This window comes from Hesperophylax consimilis, chromosome 2 (genome assembly GCF_061612785.1).
Source record: "Hesperophylax consimilis isolate HC1 chromosome 2, BYU_Hcon_1.0, whole genome shotgun sequence".
In the NCBI taxonomy this organism is placed as follows: domain Eukaryota; kingdom Metazoa; phylum Arthropoda; class Insecta; order Trichoptera; family Limnephilidae; genus Hesperophylax; species Hesperophylax consimilis.
This window is the reverse complement of record NC_142837.1, coordinates 31972182-31993208: the sequence shown is the minus strand read 5'-3', so window position 1 is coordinate 31993208 and position 21027 is coordinate 31972182. Positions and strand designations below refer to the sequence as shown.

Sequence of the window (21027 nt, the reverse complement as noted above, 5' to 3'; positions counted from 1 at the left end):
AAAGAATAGATCGGATACCTCCATGGTCAAGGGTTAAGGCTGGCATTATTTGATTAATTTGTCTTATTTCACAAGTTAGTAATTTAGAATAATATTTAGTATTTATTCGGCATGTTCCGAAGGAAGATACTCTAAGTATCGCCCTGGTGTAAGACCACTATTCACAATTGCAATGTTTCTTGAAATGGCTTTGGCCGCTTTTGGTGGCCAGATCTGAATAGCCAGGTACTTCCCCACCTTCCGTTTCCTTCCCCACTACTTTTAACCTTTTACCCGGCTTTAAGTTTGTTGTTTATTTGTTATTTTTCTCCACTTTTCTTCAATGTAATGTTTAGTCATGGAATCGCATACCTACAACAGATATTGTAATAACAGTGTCCGGATCGTTACATTGAATAACACCAAATTAAATTCATCCCAGGAATGCGTTATGGTAGGTTACAAAAATAATACCAAATGACGCCGTGTAGTTCGGAGAATGGAGTGCTACATAAACCTGGAAATCCCGTGTGTAAAACGCCACGTATTTCAGAGGATTCGAGATCTTTATTATTATTATTACTATTGCCTAAGCTCGAGATGCATCGTGACGTACGGAGTGATGCTGAGTGCGGTTCCATGATATTTCATCAAAATAACAACTAAACACACCTTTAAAGAGTGATATAGAGTCATTAAAAGTGATAAAAACAAAAAAAATTAAAATTTCCACACTACATCACTGTCATTGGCATTGCGTTTCGTGTTCAACAGCTGTTATAAGCAAGTATGTCAAAAAGCGTCTTCGCTCTTTAGCACACACTTAATAATAATATTTAAAAATGAGACGAATGGTGCCGTGCCATTTCGTTGTGATTGTAAAAGTGCTCCAATATAGGTACACACGTGCATTATTCAACGGAATTCGAATAAAATATTTGCCAGATGGGTTTTCAAACTTTGACAAAGGATAAAACAGTGGTGACATGTGGTGAAAATATGAATAGTAAATTTTTTATTAAAAAAAAAGTTACCGGACAGCAAAGTGCACATAAGATTTTTTACTCCAAATATGCTAAGGAATAGCTGGTTAAAGTTTGTCGGGTACGTGCCGATACACCCTGTATATATTTATGCAAGTATGTATATACATTTTTTATTACGTGTATTTTTTCTCCCGTAATAATTTACAGGGCTGCGCTAATATTAATGAAGATTTTAAATTAAAAAGTTAGTTAAAAACCTACTTAATCAAATTTTTATAAATTGATCTTTAAATTCCAACGTTCGACCATTTTTAAAGAGATATCACTACGAAAACCTCATAATACGATAATCTCTGTATGATGATTTATTATGAGTTAGCAAAAAATTGAATTAAGTAAAAGAAATCAAAACAAAAAACAAGATATTTAAAAAATGTTATTGCACGGAGAAAACTTAATGTTATGAAATATTGTTAAATTATTAAAAAAAATGTCAAATTATTCGTTTTCCTGTTAAAAACAAGACTGGAGGACTTTAACGAATGAATTAAGAACCTATCAGTAAAGCACGAATATGTTATGAGAAAGTCGGAACACGTGTTCTTAAATATTATAATGTTTTCGTGATTCGTCCATAATATCTGTTAGGATATAATGGCCACCTGCTTGAACACGTGTTCAGATATATTCTGAATGACTAATATTTTATTAGGAAATGGCATTGATGTATTATACTAGATTAGCCCTGTCTAGTAAAATTCATTTAAAAAATAACGCCACGTAGCGTACGTCACAAATATGGATATGAACTTAACAACCCAACTCTGTTTAAACTCCTTGTACAAGCGTTCAAACTCGTGAGCGAAACCACGGAGAATTTGTTGTCAGAGGTGTTGTAATATGGACAAAATTTAAATATTTGGAACTGGGTTATTTTTGTGATTGAAAAAATGAACTTGCCCAGCATAGCTGAGAAGCAAAATAGCTTACTCTAGAGTCTAGACCAACAAAAGGTAAAACGCAATGCACAGTGCCCATTTCGCATTGCGACACAATGCGTGGGCCTTTTCGTAAATGTGCACGTGAACCAAACCAAAAATTGTGTTGGGGTTATTTTTAAATGAATATGCCGTGTCTAGTCTAATTTAGTCTATGGGAAATGGTCATCCAACCACATTTTTTTAAAACGTCCATACTCATTTTTATTCTTGTAGTTTCAAAATATATTTATGTTAGGGTAGCGTAGCTTCACAATCGAATTTTTTGCGATTCTTAACTTTGATCTTCGACTGAATCTTAGAATATTTCACACATTATGGAAACAATCAAAAATTTGTAATACTTTACCTTATTTGTTTATTTTATAACAAAACAAAGAGTTTATTACATAAATTTAGTATCATGTACTTACTTAAATTTCAAAATTAAATTAATTTTAAAAAAAAGCAATTTTTGTAAAGTTATCAAAATGGGTAAGTTACTAATTAAGGGAACCGGCTGAGCGGACTTTCTCATAGAAAACTGAATTTGAGGCCAAAATACTTGACCAAACTAAATAATTGATTTTTTTTTAATCAAAAGGTGTAGCAAATATCTGGTATAAATAATAATATTAATATTTGGATGATTTTTATAGCGTGATTTTTTGAGAGTGATGTGTCGGCGACTTGAGACTTGAATTTCTATCTTTCCGAATATTCAACGTCCTTAGTACAGCGCATAATTATGTAAAATTTTCCACGTACATTTTATGAACACTGCTACTGTAGGTACAGCGTACAAGAGATATGGTTCCGCTAGACGATTTTCTAAAGGCACTATTGTTCAACACATAGTGCATTTAATACGCAGAGTCAAGTCGACAAAACACTCCACACTGCATTTCCTCCACATTCTACATTGTGTGGTGAAATATAATATACATTTATAAGTCAACACTAAAGAGCATAGTAAGCCAAATGAGATATTTCATAACCACCGGACATTATTGGACACTGACCAAAGCTATGCTCTCTCGACCAGCAGTGGTATTTTATTAAATATTTCTTATGGGGCACCGAATTTAGGTGTGAGGATGAGTGGTAAATTTAATTAAAGTTGTTGAACATGTAGATTGTTCTGCTTTATAGTCAGTAATCAAATACACTCTGAATAGATTACAAAAGCTAACAAAAACGTTTTATGACCTTTGTAGAGGTATATGTTACTTATCGAGTTATACATAATAGATTACAAAAGCTAACAAAAACGTTTTATGACCTTTGTAGAGGTATATGTTACTTATCGAGTTATACACAATAGATTACAAAAGCTAACAAAAATGTTTTATGACCTTTGTAGAGGTATATTATACTTATATAATTTTACATAAGTACCATACACTGTTATACAAAATATAAACAAACAAATAAATGATTTTAATATATGTATTATATATGATCCTTGTACGATAGAAAATTAACAAGTACGTAGGTACTTAACATTTGTAAAACGTTGTAATTTTAGTAGCAAAAACGTAATGTGAGCCATTTTGATTATTTTTTTATGTTTGCATTAAAAATTTTAATATTTCAAAAAAATATACTTTTATTCATATAAATGTATGTATTTTATCACGTTTCAAAAAACAGTTTTCGTTTTCGAATACATTCAAAAATATTCAATTTATTTGGATTTTAATACTAAGACCTTCTGACACAATATGCCTGAGGAGTTAAGTCTTCAAAAGCATTATTTTAATCCATAAAAATCCATGACCTTGAGTGACATTAACTTAAAATCTATGAACTTTAGTAACATTAATTAAAATTGCACACGAATAGCATGACCATTAACCTGATGAACGAGGATTATCCCGTATGCAGCACCCTCAAATAGGGAGTTTTACAGTCCGTCCATAGTAGATAGAACTTCCCAAAATCATGATTAAAATAAATTAAAGTATGTGTATTATGGGGTGAAGATTACCCTGCATTGTACTTATAATAATTTATCCAGCAATTCTCTGAATTGATATAATTGAAAAAGCGCCTCGTACAATGACATATAAATCGCGTAGAAAAGGTTAAATCCTGAAACCACACGAATACGTGGGCAACCATATCAAATTGCCCACCAAAAAGGTTTGTACAGGAAAATAAATGTTTTCTTACGATAAAGACATCCGGTAATATGTGGTTTACCAGGCATAATAACGTCCTGGTATCAAAACAATAAATCCTTGTTTTGGCATTGTAAAATTAAAAACAATATATTTTTGACACATTATTTTAAAACAGATAAAACATTTTTTTGTGACGTGCAAAAGAAAACGGGTAAAATTGCTTGAAAAGATTCCTTTGACAAAATATGATTAATTATTATGTAAAGCTTATTCATAGAACGCTGAAGCTCGTCAACAAATCTCTTAAACAAGTCAAAACTTTGATAAACTTCCATATAATTTGCAAGATGACTAGTTACTTATTATTTTTAATCTACTCTCGAGTGTGTCGAGGTCATTAGATAAATAAATTGCTTTTGATTGCTTGACTTGTTAAAACATTTGGAAGGAGTTTTGAGATTTATGTTCTTATCGCAATATACTTTTGCTGACATGATAAAGTATTACACTGTTAAAAACAATACGTGGAATATTTAAAGTTCATTTTCTTGGTTTTGATTTATTTCGTTAATTTTTTTTTTGAAATTATTATTGATTTTAAAAACTATGCAAAACGGCAAATTCCTAAACGTTTCTAATTCGGAAATGACGAAGTTACGCTACTGACAGCTAACAGCTGTTATCTGTCACCGGGACTGCCCCTACAAACAGTGCAAACAACTAACAAACAAGTGATCGACGAACCGGTGGATGCAATCTGTTAGCCATAAATTGACAATAGTTTGACTAGTCTATAGCTAGCAATAAAATAGATAATTGTAGTATATATTTGTACACCGCCCTTGAGGTTATTTGGCACAAAAACGGCGCTATACAAATCATTAATCACGTTGTTGATTTACTACATCCAAATATTATTATTATTAATAACGTTGACCGGTGTGATGTCACAAACGCCCTCAGCACGAACATTATCGTTTTGGCGGCAAATCAAAAATGGCATATTTAAGAATAAACTCAACGTTTAAACCATTTCGACGGAGTTTAATGTTGAGTAGTTCAGTCCATGTTTGAGGCCACTTTTCTAATTTAGCCATTAAACGAAGCATTTCTATGCCTTCAAGCTTCAAGCTTTAAGCGGCTCACTTGAGAAGCGTCGTAAATAAACAAACTTCATAAGAGATGATGGTCTCTTTACTTTTCCAGGAATAAGTCGGCCCTTCTCGGAAAGACGGACATATGAAATGATCCACAATGGGAGACTCTGCGACTAGACAGATTTACACAAGTAGGTACAGATACAGATTTATACGAGTAAATATACATTTAAAGATATACAGCGTGGCAGCAAAATCTAGAAATTTAATAAAACTCATTTATTTGGCAACACCGATACCGATTTTAGATGCAGATGTGGGTAAATAAAATTTGACTTGAAAATGACATACTTAAAATCCATTTTGTCAATCTTTAAAAAGAAAACTTAAGCTTCTTAACGTGGTTTTCACTGTGATCTAACATCCAATAAATTTCTTATTTGTTACGTAGCTAATTTCTAAAATACAAAACAAATCATTTCCATCCAATTATCAGGTTAAGGTTAAGTCATAAAAAAATAACAACAAATTAGAATATAAAATTCTCTAGAATGCGGTATGAGAATTTTCAAAAATTAACACGAATTTCCGCACACCGTTTGAAATTGAAAACTAATAATTTTAAAAATATTCACTTGAATCGTAGTTCTTTTTTTAAATTTACATTATTTTTCCTTTTAAACCGTCTTGGTGTTGTCATTTAAACTAAAGCAGCGCCATAGACATATGAATATTAGTAGACCTGCCCTGAGTGATTAAAAGCGTATTATCCCCACTCCCCATACCGGTTCCATTGGAGCCGGCTGGGCTCGCGTATGGCCTCAAGTGAAATTTGAAAACGTGACGTCATCATTCTTGTGCGAACTATGGTCGAGGCATCATCGGTTCATTTTACGAAATAACACGGCAAAATGTTGACTTGTACTATGAAAACTTGTAAAAATAGATGTGAAAAAGAGAATAAACCCAATTGTCGTATTACATTCCATATATAAGCATTATTTTACTTTATTTTAAGCATATTCACATCGTATAATATAGATCAGTTTTAGAAACATATACTATCACATCGAGAAACGTCTGGACGCGAAACACAAAGCTGGTTGGTTGCTGGGAAGTAAATTATGAACATTTATAAAAGTGTCTTAACTAAATACTTAAACGAAATATTCGACTCTGAAAATAGAACCGAATTTTTTTGCCGAATTTGGACTTCGCAAATTTGTTCATAACGTGGCGAGTAATTTGCGCTCCCATGTAAAAATGTCTATTCATTCAAAAGCAGATTTTACTTTTAAGAAGTAAATGGTGATATTATAATGCGAGATGCCTATTTACTGTCAGATTGATTTATTGACGAATCACAGTCAGCCTTACGCCCTTCGTTCTTCAACAGTTGATTTTACCCCTCGCCATTATCTTCTCGTCTATTAATTCCTATGTCTGTGAGCAGCGCACTCCATTTTTTTGTATTCTTCTCTTTATTTTGACAGACTGTACATTTATAGACACAGATACAAACTGACCAATATATATTTGAGATCAACGAACTGCAAAGGAAAAGTAATATGATTCTTCCGATTTCTATATAAACGGGAATCGAAAGGGGAAGACTTTATCAAGTACTAAATTCGACTGATTTTAGTTGCCATTCGGGCATGAATGAACGCTCAACAAAACAAGAATATAATGTATTGTATTTTATATGTGAAAAATCACAGAATATTATAATTGTAGGATTCGTGAAGTTAAAGGTATTTATGATAAGTATTGTGTTCATAATATATTTATTTTTAGGGTATTATGCCTTGTTGCGCTACCTATTCTTTAGTCAATGTTTCGGACAGCATTACAGGTTCCATCATCAGGGCATGGTCGTAAATATTGTATTAAGTATATAATAATAATAATAAGAGCTGGTAATACATTATAATTTAAGATGGTTTTTTGCGTTTAGTTTGGGTGTAGCCGTCAATTATCTGATACCACCAACTATTGAGCTTAACCCGGTGGACTTTATAATTGATAGGATTTTTATAAATTGCAATTGAAATGATTATGCGTGCTCTATGTGTTTTGGGTCTACCAAGGACTTCAGGAACAAATCCAAAGTCCGTTTTCAATTAAAACTCGGTAACTGCCGATTTGTCAGGGAGGCCGAGTTTACATGCTCGAAAGTGGCCTGATATTCTTTTGGAGATCGTCTATTCTTCATTTTTTTTACAAATTAGAGACTTCTGAAACTGACTTTTCGAATGAACACCGTTAATAAACATAGAAAATCATCTGTTAAAAAAATTAAACGAAATAAATAAACATTTCTTATTTTGAATTATTAAATAATTTCTTTAAACACGGCAAATTTTATTTTCTGGCAACATTTTAATAATAATTTTAAAAGAAATAAAAAAGCACACATTTAGCCACTTTTCTTGTTTAGGTACACCGTCATGTTTCGTAAGTAATGGTCACCTCTTCAAGGTTTACAAACCTAGACATAGAAGGGGAAGGGACATAGTTTACAATAGAAACAAATTTAACAGAGGGTCATTCAAAAAGATAGGAATTAAATTCTTCTCTAGACTATTTCTAATTTCTAAATGGATACCACTAATATTACCGTGTAAAATCTCAAAAGATTATAAAAAACAAAGTATGGTTTTCCTGCAATAAAAAAAACAGCAAACTCCGTAAAACTTTCACTGTTTAAGGCGAAGCTTAATGCCAAATCACTATTTGGATTAATCTTTATAACGAATTGGTGTACATTATGAATACCAAAAAATATGCTTTAGATAAATTGAAGGTTTTCCTATCGTTTCGCTTGAGTAGAATACAAATAAAAAAATAAACTACTCAATAAAAAATATAAATGTAAACTACTAAAAAAATATTTTTTCAATATAAATGTATGAACGCATAAAGGAAACAACTTTTAAAAATACAGTATTATAGCTAAGATTATCTGTGACAGTTTCACTTGACTAACTTTTTTGCTTTCCTATAAAATTATTTACAAAATAAATAAAAAACAGTTTTGTGCTTGAAATCGAACGATTCTAGACTCCGTTTGTCAAGCGATTTTAATGCCTATTACCTACAATACAAGGTATATCAAGAATATACACATTTTTGGCTTGTAGCTTCTTCTTAAACACTTCATACGCTTCTTTATACTTATTTTAAGTTTTTTCGAAGTTTTACCAACATAAATAAAATCAAAATCTTATCAATTTAGCTTAAGGATTGCATTTAAAAAAATAATAATAATTTTAGTATTGTGACAGCTACGGTGTACAGCGACAGGCCACGAGATCAACCATTGTGATATTATAGATTCCATTTTGTACATTTTTTTGTTGATCATTGGCGCAAATACTAGCTGAATTGTATTTGGTATATAGTTAGAAATTTGATTGCATGAAAATATAATTTTCCAAATTATTTTCCGTTCTTGATTTTTATATTCAATTACAAATAATCTCTTAATTAAATGAGCAGACTCGTTTGTAAAAAATAAAATTTACTAATAAACGGTTCAGCAAAAACAATAACGTTGATTTGGGTGAGTGCAGCATTAATCATTGTAGACCTTGAAAGTGGAATATTTGGAACAAATATTGAAATTTCAAAATACGGAATATATTATTTGTTAATAAATACTGAAAAAAATACCAACTGTGCAGCGCCAGGTTGGCTATGGCATCTCCAGTTGGCGATCAAAGAAGAATAAAAATAATAAAACCTATTTTACACTTTTTCCAAGGGTTTGAAAATGAAAAAAAAATATATATAGTATATAAATATATGTGCTTACTGTTGGTAGGTTTTCACTTCGGTTCCATATTTTTTGGCCATATTTTTAGAAGACAGGATTTGCTTACCTGGAACAAAGAAAATAATTTAAATTAGTAAGCAAATTGTAAAAAGGATTAGCTTAAAAATAAGCTAACATTTAAATGTTTTCGTCGGAAACATTTTTTTAAATGTTAATGCCGCACGAGAGTCCCATTGCTCCCAACCGTCTAGAGCCAGTGAGACTATGGTATCCCCAATTTGGAAATGTTGTGAGGCTGAAGGTAGTGAAAATAAGGAGATGGGGAAGAGGGAGGTGGGGAGAACCTGGCCATTCAGATTTGGTCACAAAACACGGCATGGTGGTCTTACACCAGGGCGATACTGAGAGTATCCTCCAATCTGGAACGAGCCTGTCCGGGGGAAAAGGGAATTGACTTCGGGGGGTGATTCTACATGATTTTAGATGTAGAAATTCCGAGTTTTAAGGTAGTTTGTAGGTTAAAAAGTTGAATTTTTTGTATGGGAAAATAAATATTCTTCTATGAAAAAAAAAATTTAGTACGGGAAAAGGGGTTGAATTTCAAAAAAATATATTTAACTTTTTTACTACTACCATCATGTAAAATCACCTTCCGAAGTTAGTGCGCATTACCCCCGGACATCCTGTATATTATTTTAATTGATTAAATTGTGATATAACAAAATATAATCAAATAAAATTTACATGCGCACGCTGGGATTTGAACCCGCGACCCTCGGTAGTCGAGAGCCTTACCCCTAACCACTTACTACGGAGGCCGTCAAACTATTTTCTATTTCATGTTAGTACAACTTCAAGGACTAGGTCAAAGGGACTATGGTTTCCTCAGATAGGGTATGTTGTGAGGGTTAAGAGTGTGGGGAGGGGAAGAAAATGCAAAATTTAGCCTAAAAGATCTAGTCACCTAACACTCCGAAAAGTTTGTATTTGGACACCCACCTGAGTGATGAAATTTTCACGTTTGGAACATTGCTAGGAAGTTAAAATTTGGGTGAAATGTATTAGCCAACATCTAAATTTATGATACAAAATCTGAAGTTGTATTATATCATTCGTAGCGCGTAAGAGAAATAAACTTCGCCTTGGCTGGTACGAAAAATATTGAACGAGATATTCAAATACAGTATTCAACAGCCCGTAAGAGTAGCAGTATCTAGTGAACCACGCAAGCTGTAAACTCATATTTACTGGCATGTTCACTGTTCAGTAAACCAAGAAGGGGTATTATGGTTGTGCCGCTGAGAGCTCCGTCGTAACATTTCTTTTCTATTGCATGCGTCGTTTATGAGAAAAGGGAAGAAGTTATATGGGGCCATCAGCAAGATGCAGGATTGGTGGCCGCTTTGCGAAGTGCCTATATTACATTTCGTGATTTTGTATCGAAATTAAAAGTTCTCACAGCCTACCTCAATTATTCTCATACCTCTAAAACTTCAAAATATTTAGAGTAACATAGTCCCTCTGGTAATGGGCAATATGGGCATTCGTGTACTGATCACGTTAAACTAAAAATCAATCAATTTTTATTAATAGACGTATTAAAAAAAAAGTTTGATTAAATGCACTGTCATCAATAACAAGACTATCTGCCGAGTTTCAGCTCGATCGGATGTCGGGAAGTGGGTTAATTTCCGCCTCCAAGATATGCATTTATTCCCGAAAACAAAAATAATAATTCCTCGTATGCGTAACTTTCATTGCTGTAAAATCATTGGTTCGAACGATAAGCTCCAGGGAATTAACGCGGAATTTAAATTTAAACCACTCACACACCTAATAACGTTAAGCGTTTGTATTGAGTTCGCGGTGGAAATAATAAAATTATACATTCAGATACGTCATTTAAATGTTTGAACGACGACACCGAATCTTCTATCATAAGAAAAGTGTGAAAAATAATCCTATTTAGATTGTCACTCAGTTAAAAGAAATTATATTTCGTAACAATCTAATGCGTAAATAATTGAATTTCAATAGGTTACCGCTGGAATACAATTTTTATTTTTTTTAAGCCGGAAAAGTAATGAGTGATTTTGGATATTTTGGATGTGATGATTCCAAAAATATATGACTCTTGTTTCTTCGTCGCAGCTCTTCTTAAAAAAATATTAAAGTAATGCTTATAATAATGATAGTAGTGGGAGATTCAAATATTGGCAGCTTAATAGGAAATATTTGTATTTCTTAAAAAATAATTGAATTTTAGAGCAATATTTTACCTTTATATTATTGTTTAAGGCGATGCCATCCGTAGTAATGCAAAATCATGTGTTTTTGGTTTGAAAATTTGGTCGGCTAGAAATGTTTCAGATGCTTTAATTAAATACTGCGAGTAGAATACATCTTGAACCCATTTTTGGTTATGATTTTATTGTATAATGTGGCAAATTAAGTTATTTATAAAATGATCGAAATTTTTTTTAATATTTATGCCTGAACATCCACAAAATAAAATAAAAGGCACTTTTTGGCCATGTTTTTTTTCTTGCATAAATCAAAACAGGCGGATGGTGTTAAGAGGGAATTAAAACCTTATTGCCATCTACGTAAGGGTTGTTATTGATAGCGGCTCAATTTAAAATATTACACGACGTAGTGCAACGCCTTAAAAGATATTTATAAATGTTTTTTTTTATAGTTGCGGTAAATACCAATAGATAAAACATTAATAAAAAAACCCCAGGCACCAAAATGTATGTTGGCCAATAACGTATGATGTTGGCCAGTATGTAAGAATCGATATACCGTTGGGTCTTACAGCACTTGGTTTATTTACGAGATGTCCATTCCTTACTGGCCCATGAGGGAGCCGCCTTAAATGTAATTTCAGTCAATTTAATAAATTATTTCGAAAATCGAGTTTTTTTCGCATCCGTAAATCCGCACAAGAGTCCTATTTATTAATCCTACACATATATGGATAATTTCATTAATGATTAAATTTTATCGTCAATGGTTAACGCAAAAAAGAACAGGTTTTCCTAATTCCTGACGCTGCTATAGAGATTGATGATCAAATGTCAACATCAGGAGACATTTCCTTGTGATTATTTACATAATATTGAATTGGAAGCTTGTGCGTGGATAATAGCTTTGCTGGGCAGATTTGGTCTGCTTTGTCTTTGTCGGAATAATATCAAATAATCCTGAATCTTGAACAGTTGGGCTGAACATTGAATTTGACATTTTGGGTAATTGGTGTGTTTGCCACATGAAGGGCGTTATAACTATAACGTCACGTCAAACAGCGAGGGAAGAAAATAAGGAGATTGACAAGGCAAAAACACTTTAGGAACTTTGAAAAAGAAGGTTACCAAAAATACTTAACCAGATGCAGAACCTTGACTAAGGACGGGTTAGTTCAAAGAATTTGAAAAATTCAAAAGTTTTCAAAGTTGATTTTCAAGTTCTGTTATTATTTCAGTTTTGTGAAACAACTGGTCAGTAATGATATAATTGAATAGAACCATCATAAAACTTTAAAATCAACATTGAAATTGGTTGAATTATTCAAATTTCTTCAAAAAGAACCATCCTAAGGACGGGTTGTTTCGGAGAATCTGAACAATTCGTCAAATTTCAACGTTCATTTTCAAGTTCTGTGAAAGACTTATTCAAGTTCTGTTTTTATATCATTGTAGGCTAGTTGCTTGACAAAACTGAAATCAAAACAGAACTTGAAAAAATCTTTCACAGAACTTGAAAATGAACGTTGAAATTTGATGAATTGTTCAGATTCTCCGAAACAACCCGTACTAAGTGTACAGTAGAAAAATCACAATGGGACAGGGAGAGAGGAAAATTTTTTATTAAACGTGAACTAAGTACACAAAACAGTCTTCAGTCCGAGGCCAGTGGGAATATGGCTTCCTTAATTGGGATAGTTTGTGAGCAGGATGAGGGTAAGGAGATAAGAATAGAAAGGTTGAGAAGTACCCACTTGGCTATCTAGATCTGGTCACCTAACACGGCTAAAGCCATTTCAAACAACTTCCGATTCTGAATGATGGTCTTTCATCAAGGTGAAACTGAACACTATCTCTCTGAACTAGTAACTATCGCCTTAAACTCTTATTGCGTCTAAAAAAAGTAACGCGCCGCAACTGAGCTGGATGATTTAACTCTTTATACTCCGTTGTCGCCGCCACGGCGACATAGGAACCATTCTAACATCTTAGATGGGGCCGCAGCGGCGACATACACAAGGGGTATACATTTTATTGTTTTAAAAATATAAAGGTCCTTTTAAAGGTACACATGATTCTATTAAGTTGTATACAGTACTCACTTACGATTAGTTGTGCTTCTTGCTATGTTTTTCATACGTAACAATAACTACGCACTCATTTTATTTGAATATTTTTACTGGACAATAAATATCCTCACTCCATCAGAGACTAGGCTCAATGGAAAACTGTATATTTTAAGAAAAGGTCTCAAGAGGAACTGTGTGGTCTGCTCGAAAAGGGCAGTAAAAGGTGGCAGACGGGAAACCAGTGAGTACTGTGACATGTGTACGTATGCATTTGGGCGACTGCTTTCTAAAATACCACACGTTAAAAAATTATTAAGATTAGAATATGCAATTTTTTTCTTTTATTAACAATCTTATATGATATTAAATATATGTTTCTTAACATAACTATATCATTTTATTTATTGCCTTGTCAAAAAACATTTTTTTTCTAATTTTCTAAAAGTATCGTAATTTTTCCTTTTATTTTTACATTACACTATGGAGTAGCTGGTATACCATAAAAAATAATTTGGAGTACAATGGGTTAAAGGGACGAATGCTACGCAAAATATTGGAAATTAAAATCAATCCATTTATGTAGGTGGTAATTTTTAAATGTTTTATTGCAGGCTAATTTATTACGAAAGAGGACTGAAATAAAATTATATGGTATGTAGTATTGATTTCAGTTTTAAATTGGATTAAAATTTTACGAAACAAGTAAAACTTATCTTTAAAAATGGAAAATTTATTGCGATACTATCCGTTATCATATGAAGCATGCGAATAATTACAAAACCGAAAAAATAATAAACAACATAATTACATTGTAATTATACATATTTGTTGAAATAATCCCTGCCTTCGGAATGTCGTTCGACCACAAAGAATTGATAACGATAGGACCGTTTAGTGAAGTTATTTGGTATGTGGGTACTATAATCTACATAAATATGAGATATCACTGATGTTTGTGGGCGTATCGGGGTACACAAAATAAGAAAAAAAAATTCTAACTTAAACGTTTACAAAAAAAAACGAAATTCTTTCTTGAGTGTACAGTCAATTTCATTGGCCTGTTTGATCAATTTCAACAAAACATTCCAAAACCAGAAAAGATTAGAAGAAACAAGAAGATGACAGAAGCGAAAAGCTAGAAGTGAGAAGAAAGGCAAACAAAAGGAAGCGGGAAGCTCAATCAAGCCCATCCTAAATTCCAATATTGACTTATTATGTCATGTATGATGTACGTCGGTCGATTAAACTCTAACCTCCTTCCCATCAACAGAGCACGTTTCAAAGTTCTACCAAAACAGTGATCCCTGGTGTACCGGCGGCACCGGGACAGGAATACTCCTGGCTGAGATAGTAAATCCATATCGTATCGTGTAATATGAATATCATTCCCAGGCAGAGCTCGTATCCACGTCATCGTGGAACATTCAAATTGAACTAACGTCGTAATTTGCTTCTTATAATATTGATGGGCGACGGTGACCATTCTTCTATGATTGTCGGGACCTTTACACTGTAATATATTTATATTAATAACAGAGTATCAATAAGTACCCACATCGATAACTCAGATACATATTATTTTATTTGTATGCATACTTTAATAAATATGTGAATTAAAATAAAAACCCAAATTAGTAGAAGAATTTTATTTCTTTAGTACGAAAATATTTACTTGTTCAGTCAAAAATGTATGTCTGAAGACATAATTATTAATATACGGGATGTCCGGGAGTAAAGTCCACAAACTACGGGAGGTGGTTGGTTCTGCATGATTGCAAAAGTAAAAACTATAAATAAATTTTTTCGAGATCCAATACAAAAATATTTTTCGATAGAAGAATATTATTTTTGCCATACAAATAATTCAACTTTTTTACCTGAAAACTTCCATAAAACGTTGGAATTTCGAAAAACTTATTTTTTTTTTACTTGTATGTACTATGGCGTAGAATCACCTGCTAAGTTTGTACACTTTACCCCGTACACGCTGTGTAGAAACACAAAATTGTGGCGAAATAAAATTTTATTTGAATTCGATTAGGCCAGCGCCACACTTGGCGGAAATTCCGTCGCGTAACTTCCGCGGGAGTCAATCCGTTACCATACGTTGCAGCCACACTGAATATTCAGTGGCGGATTATCAGTCGACTGCGAACGCTTATACGGTGTGATCGTAATAGATCCGATAGAAGTGATAGCTATTTATGAGGCATTAGAAGAAGAAAGAAAAAGAAAGCGTAAATATTGGGTTCATCCCATAAATACTCTTCGACTAGAAATTGGGCAATTTCATACCTTGTATATGCAACTAAGACATTATACAGATAAAGCATTCGAATATTATCGAATGTCCATACAATCATTTGATGTATTGCTGAATTTGACGAAGAACTATATTACCAAGCAAAATACAAAACTTAGAACGGCTATATCTCCCGAAGAAAGGCTAACCGTTACATAATTTCTCGCTGTTTTGTTTCTATTTCACTATCCCAATTGTCGTAAAATAATTTTGCAATCTCTTCCCATGCTCGTCTATTTGCCGTTCTATCCGGCTTTTCTCTAGAGTCCCAAAGGCAAACTCTATTTTGCACTTCGATAATAAATCATTCAATGTCGAACATCCTGTGCGTGCGTCGTCGCCGCGTTTTATCCGCCGATTGCCGAATGTGGCGCGATGCATACAAATACTTGGAATGCGACGTTGCCGATCTTCCGCCGACGGAAGATCGGTGCGCGGAGGACGGAGCAGACGCGAGAGTCGGCGGTCCGCCACGGAGCGACCGATCGTCCGCGACGGAACCACCGATCGTCCGCGTAGTGTGCTCGCTATTTGTAATTTATATGCAATTACGTGTATTGGCGTTCCGTCGCGAAAGATCCGCGACGGAATTTCCGTCAAGTGTGGCGCTGGCCTTACAAATTTAGAAATAAGTCGTCCCGGACAGGAACTTACATGAACTATATAACTTTATAAAGGTAGTATCACATTATTTTTATGGTAGAATTATTAACGAATAAGTATGTACGTTGATAAATATCTACATCACGTGTGCTAATTTTATTACCATTTTGTGCAATTTATGAAATAAAGAATTCAATTTTTTTGCTTATTTTTTCAAACTGGCAATACCATAATTGGGCTTCCAGATTACGTTATACGCATCACGGCTTGGCCTATTTCCCAGCACATAGCTGGCCATACAATCCAAATGGGAATTTATGGCGAGCGATATGCTGAATAGGCCAAGCCACGAGAATATAGCTTGGTCCGTCACAGGCTTAGTAGTTATACAATACGAAAGAAACATCGGAACAGGAATTGCGTTATCGTCCATAGGAATACGATTAAATGTATTTGACATTCTAGTATCTTCTGTCTTTTTCGTTTTCATACAAGACGTGTGAGAGAGAAGATTTTTATGAACGGCTTTTAGGAAAATCGTCGATGACGTGCATACGATCTCTTCCTAGGATTAGTACTACGCCTAATCAAATTAATTTTAAACATTCAATAAATATTGCGTTCAGGTTTACGTGGAACGACATTCTTCTAAGTGGCCGCTTCGCACTGGACTCGAACCACGTAATAGTATCGCCTATTTGGGGTTTTTGGAGTCACGCTAGCTTGACCAAGTAGAACGGACTTTAGTATAAGATCTCAAGCCAACACAGCACGCTCATTTCATACTTACTCTACTCTAATTCACTCGACAAAAACATTAGAAGTGGTATTTTAGTGTTGGTAATTTTTATACAAAAAGATGAAATGGTATTTACTGTAAATTTTGGGTGCCTGCAGTGAGAAATGCTTTGAATATAAGGGAAGTGAACAAGAACTGCATATTATCTCCATATATAGTTAGTAATAGCATAAATCATTGTAGAAATGTATTATATATTTTTACAGCGCCCAGGATGAGGTGAAACCGTCAGCAACTGCCTGAGTTGTTGATATTGCCACTATTTCACTGAATTTGGAGGGTATTTGATTACATACACCAAAAATACAAAACAAAAACAATCGAACTTGCTCAATTTTCATGCAATATTTTCCATAATTTAAATAGTTTCCTGCTAGTATTTATGGTTTGGGAAACACAGGAACTGGATAAATGACATCACGGTAAGGAACAACGATATTCTCATTTCATGACCGAACGTGAAGATTTTTAAATGTAAATATCTTTTGGGATGCTGTGAGCAACATAAACTCTTGAACGGTTTGTTCTGACCTCATGAAAATTGCTAACAATCTGAAATTTCTATATGAAAAATACTATTTTTAGCTCACAATGTAATTTAAACAAGTAGCTATAAAGCTTTGAAATATCCATTTAACTTTCAAAAAGTAATACCTTACATGAATTAAAAGAGAAGACAGGTTCGTGAGACAAAGCGCGTGGTTTCACTGAACTAGGTCCAGTGGACATTCTTGAGATTTAAGTTCGTTCATCAGAGAAGCTGTCACCATACAAAACAGATCGTTCTGGGCTCTTTTTCTGTGAAAAAATGCCTTCCTGTGCTTTTAAGAGGTGAAAAAAGGATACAAAATAATACTGAATACAAAAATTATTCAAGGCTTTTTAGGGTACCCTAAATCAGTGTGTCGAAATAAAATAAAGCTAGGTAGGGAACACAGAAAAACATAAGTATACGAAGGACAACGCTGCTCGCTGTCGGATGCGGGGCTGGCTGTTGATAATACAGCTATTTCATCAGTACGCATACATTATTTGAATTGCTATCCTTTTCTCATGCGTTTCGTTTCTCGCTTAAAACTAACTTCAAGAGATGCGTGCGCCGTTGTATTGCTATTTCATCCGCACACACATATTCTATGAATTGCCATCCTATTCTTATTCGTTTCGTTTTGGCCATGAAAGATAAACCAAGAATGTGTCATATTTTATGTTTTATTAGTATGACTTTAACCGTCTTTGTATTTATTTAGTCCATGTTTTCATGTATAATTATTCTTCCTTACATACATCAATACTTCCAATTTCCAAAACTATTCAAAAAATAATACTTAATTGAATCGTACGAGGTTTCAATGTCATCTTAAAAATTCAAAACCTTTAATAAATCAAGCATGAAAATATACAATATGAAAAATGTCCAAAACGATTAAATGCACATAATATATTATGGTCATTAATGGATTTGTGCTAACCAGGTTTCACTGCCGTTTTCAATATTGTGCTGGCAAATGGTAATTTAATTCACACATTAACGTCACACGTCCGCAGATAAAAGCCAAGAAACTTAAGTTTCGTTCGTGACGGAATGTGATTCGCCCCAGGAGGATTTGATCGAAAACCAGTTCAACACTATTTGCATGAGGTCAGGCGTCAGACGGAGTAACCACTATGCCGTCATAATAACCCCGCTGGTCAGAATGCAATAATCATAATTAACTATCAATCTATCTAACCAACTAACAAACTAACCATCTTGCCTTTTCTTGTACGCAGATGATGGATCGCCAAACAACTCGGTCTTTGCACGAACTACTAACTTAATTCATATTCACACATCGTCTCATACACATCCTTCTGTTATTCTGATATGACCCGACTTAAGTATTTGATTGACTAATCTTCATCGTGTCATACCTTCCTTGGGCGTCTCCGACTTTTTATATCGTTCACATTCGAGTCATAATATATTCCCCTTAGACTCATTTATTTGTTCATCCACCGTGGACAGAATGCAATAATCGTAATTATTGGTGGTGGATAATAATCATTGGCAGAGGACGGAAGAAAGTAGACTGAACTAAAACTATGTATGATCGTGTGAGGAATGTGGATATCCGAAAATAATGCAATATGTAAGCGTAATGATTAAAATTAAGAAAGAGATTTATCATATCTATAATCATATGGTTTGGGCATGTATAGCGAATGAACAAAAAAAGTAGTGCAAGAAGAATATGTGACCAAATGTGAATGGTAGAATAAGTCGGAGACGCTCGAGGAAGACACGGCACGATCAAGTGAATCGGATACTTGAGTTGGGCCATGTCAGTGTCAGAATAATAAAAAAATATGTATGAATGTTAATGAGGCAAGGAGTGTGTGCCAAGACCGAGTTGTTTGGAGGTCCGTCCTCCCTGCCTACCCCTGCTGCGAAACGTGATGGTTAGTTAGTTAGTTAGTTAGATAATCATGGTTTAGGTACGCCTATATTAGGTACACCTATAGATTAATACATCAAAGGCCTAACAATATTGGTATTCCATTAATTCATTAGCCAGCTATTGTAAATCACTCTGATGATTTAATGAGATGATTAAGTGACGACAATGACAAGTAATAATTAGCATTTCAAAATCATAACGAACTGCTGGACCCTGCAGGCGGGTATTTGGGCAGTCTTAAATTATAAGCCGCTTCGAGGCTCACCGATCTCATCATGCGAATTAGTTAAAAATGACGTCCTCGTCAAATGAGATACATTTTTCACATATGTATATGTAATATATTTAATCATAAATTATGCGATCTTTCGGCAGTTCAATGAAAAGCATACCCACGCAATGTATCATGTTTTCGGTAATAAAATCTATATTATAAAGGGCCCTGGCTCACGATGGAAATAACAGTGCGCGCTGAAAACACTTGTATTTACATAGAAATATAAAGAAAAAAATGCTGTTTAAACTTCATTGAAATTATAAGTTTTTAAAATAAATTTCTTCTCGATGAAAATAGTATAAGTGCAAACGTTTTTTCTTTTATTGTAAAAATAAAATCAGCAAAAATACAATCGCCGAAAAACACAATAGGTAATATGCATGAATTTAAATTCAAACCACATAATAAATACGTAGGCCTATAAACTACGAATGAATACAAATCAGCTGAATAAGCGACCTTTCATTGGGGTACAAATAAATAGTATTAAATCAGTCTGTTTTGACATATCATATGTCTGTGGTTTTGACAGAGGCTCAACAGTCGGTACCACTAACTATAGTTGTGATTTGGTTCACCGTGACCTTCGGCGATATCAAAAGTAGATCAAAGCATCTATTGGACATTGAACATGAGTACTCGAACATGTCCGGAAAAGTCTGGTCTGTTTTGACTTCCTACTGTTAACACTTACTGTATGTGTGATATCGGTACAAACCGTGACCTTCAGAATATAGTGAAACCCATTAGAACACAGCTTCTATAAAGTTTGGTCTGTTTTAACTTGATGCATCGCAAGTAAAAAGATAGTACCACTTACCAGGTTTGTCTTTGACACTAACCGTGACCTTCGGAACAGGAATAACTTTGTAGGACATAGCTTCTACAAAAGTAAAGTCTGGTCTGTTTAGACTTGACACATTGCAAGTCAAGAGTTGATACCACTAACTAGGTTTGACTTTGACACTAACCGTGACCTTCGGAACTGGGTAGAACCTCGTCGAATACAGCTTCTACAAAAGCAAAGTCTGGTCTGTTTAGTCTTGACACATTGCAAGTCAAGAGTTGATACCACTAACTAGGTTTGACTTTGACACTAACCGTGACCTTCGGAACTGGGTAGAACATCGTCGAATACAGCTTCTACAAAAGCAAAGTCTGGTCTGCTTTGACAAGACGCATAGCAAGTCAAGAGTTGGTACCACTTACTAAGTATGACTTTGACACCAACCGTGACCTTCGGAACAGTGTAGAATACTGTTTATATAAAAGTAAAGGCTGTTCTGTTTTGACTTGACGCAATATGAGTTAACAGTATGTAGGTAAATGTTGGTACTACTTACTATT

The 21027-nt window shown here is 33.9% G+C and overlaps 1 protein-coding gene across 1 annotated transcript in view; it reads right to left on the bottom strand.

Moving 5' to 3' along the window:
- Nucleotides 1-8978: 8978 nt before the first annotated feature.
- Nucleotides 8979-21027, bottom strand: part of LOC149425907 (furin-like protease 1) — a 74146-nt gene continuing 62097 nt past the window's right edge. Inside the window, exon 4 of the mRNA XM_089645116.1 lies at nt 8979-9049. Within this exon, the coding sequence (XP_089501242.1) occupies nt 8996-9049 (54 nt within the window). The 3' untranslated portion in view covers nt 8979-8995. The remainder of the gene's footprint in view (nt 9050-21027) is intronic.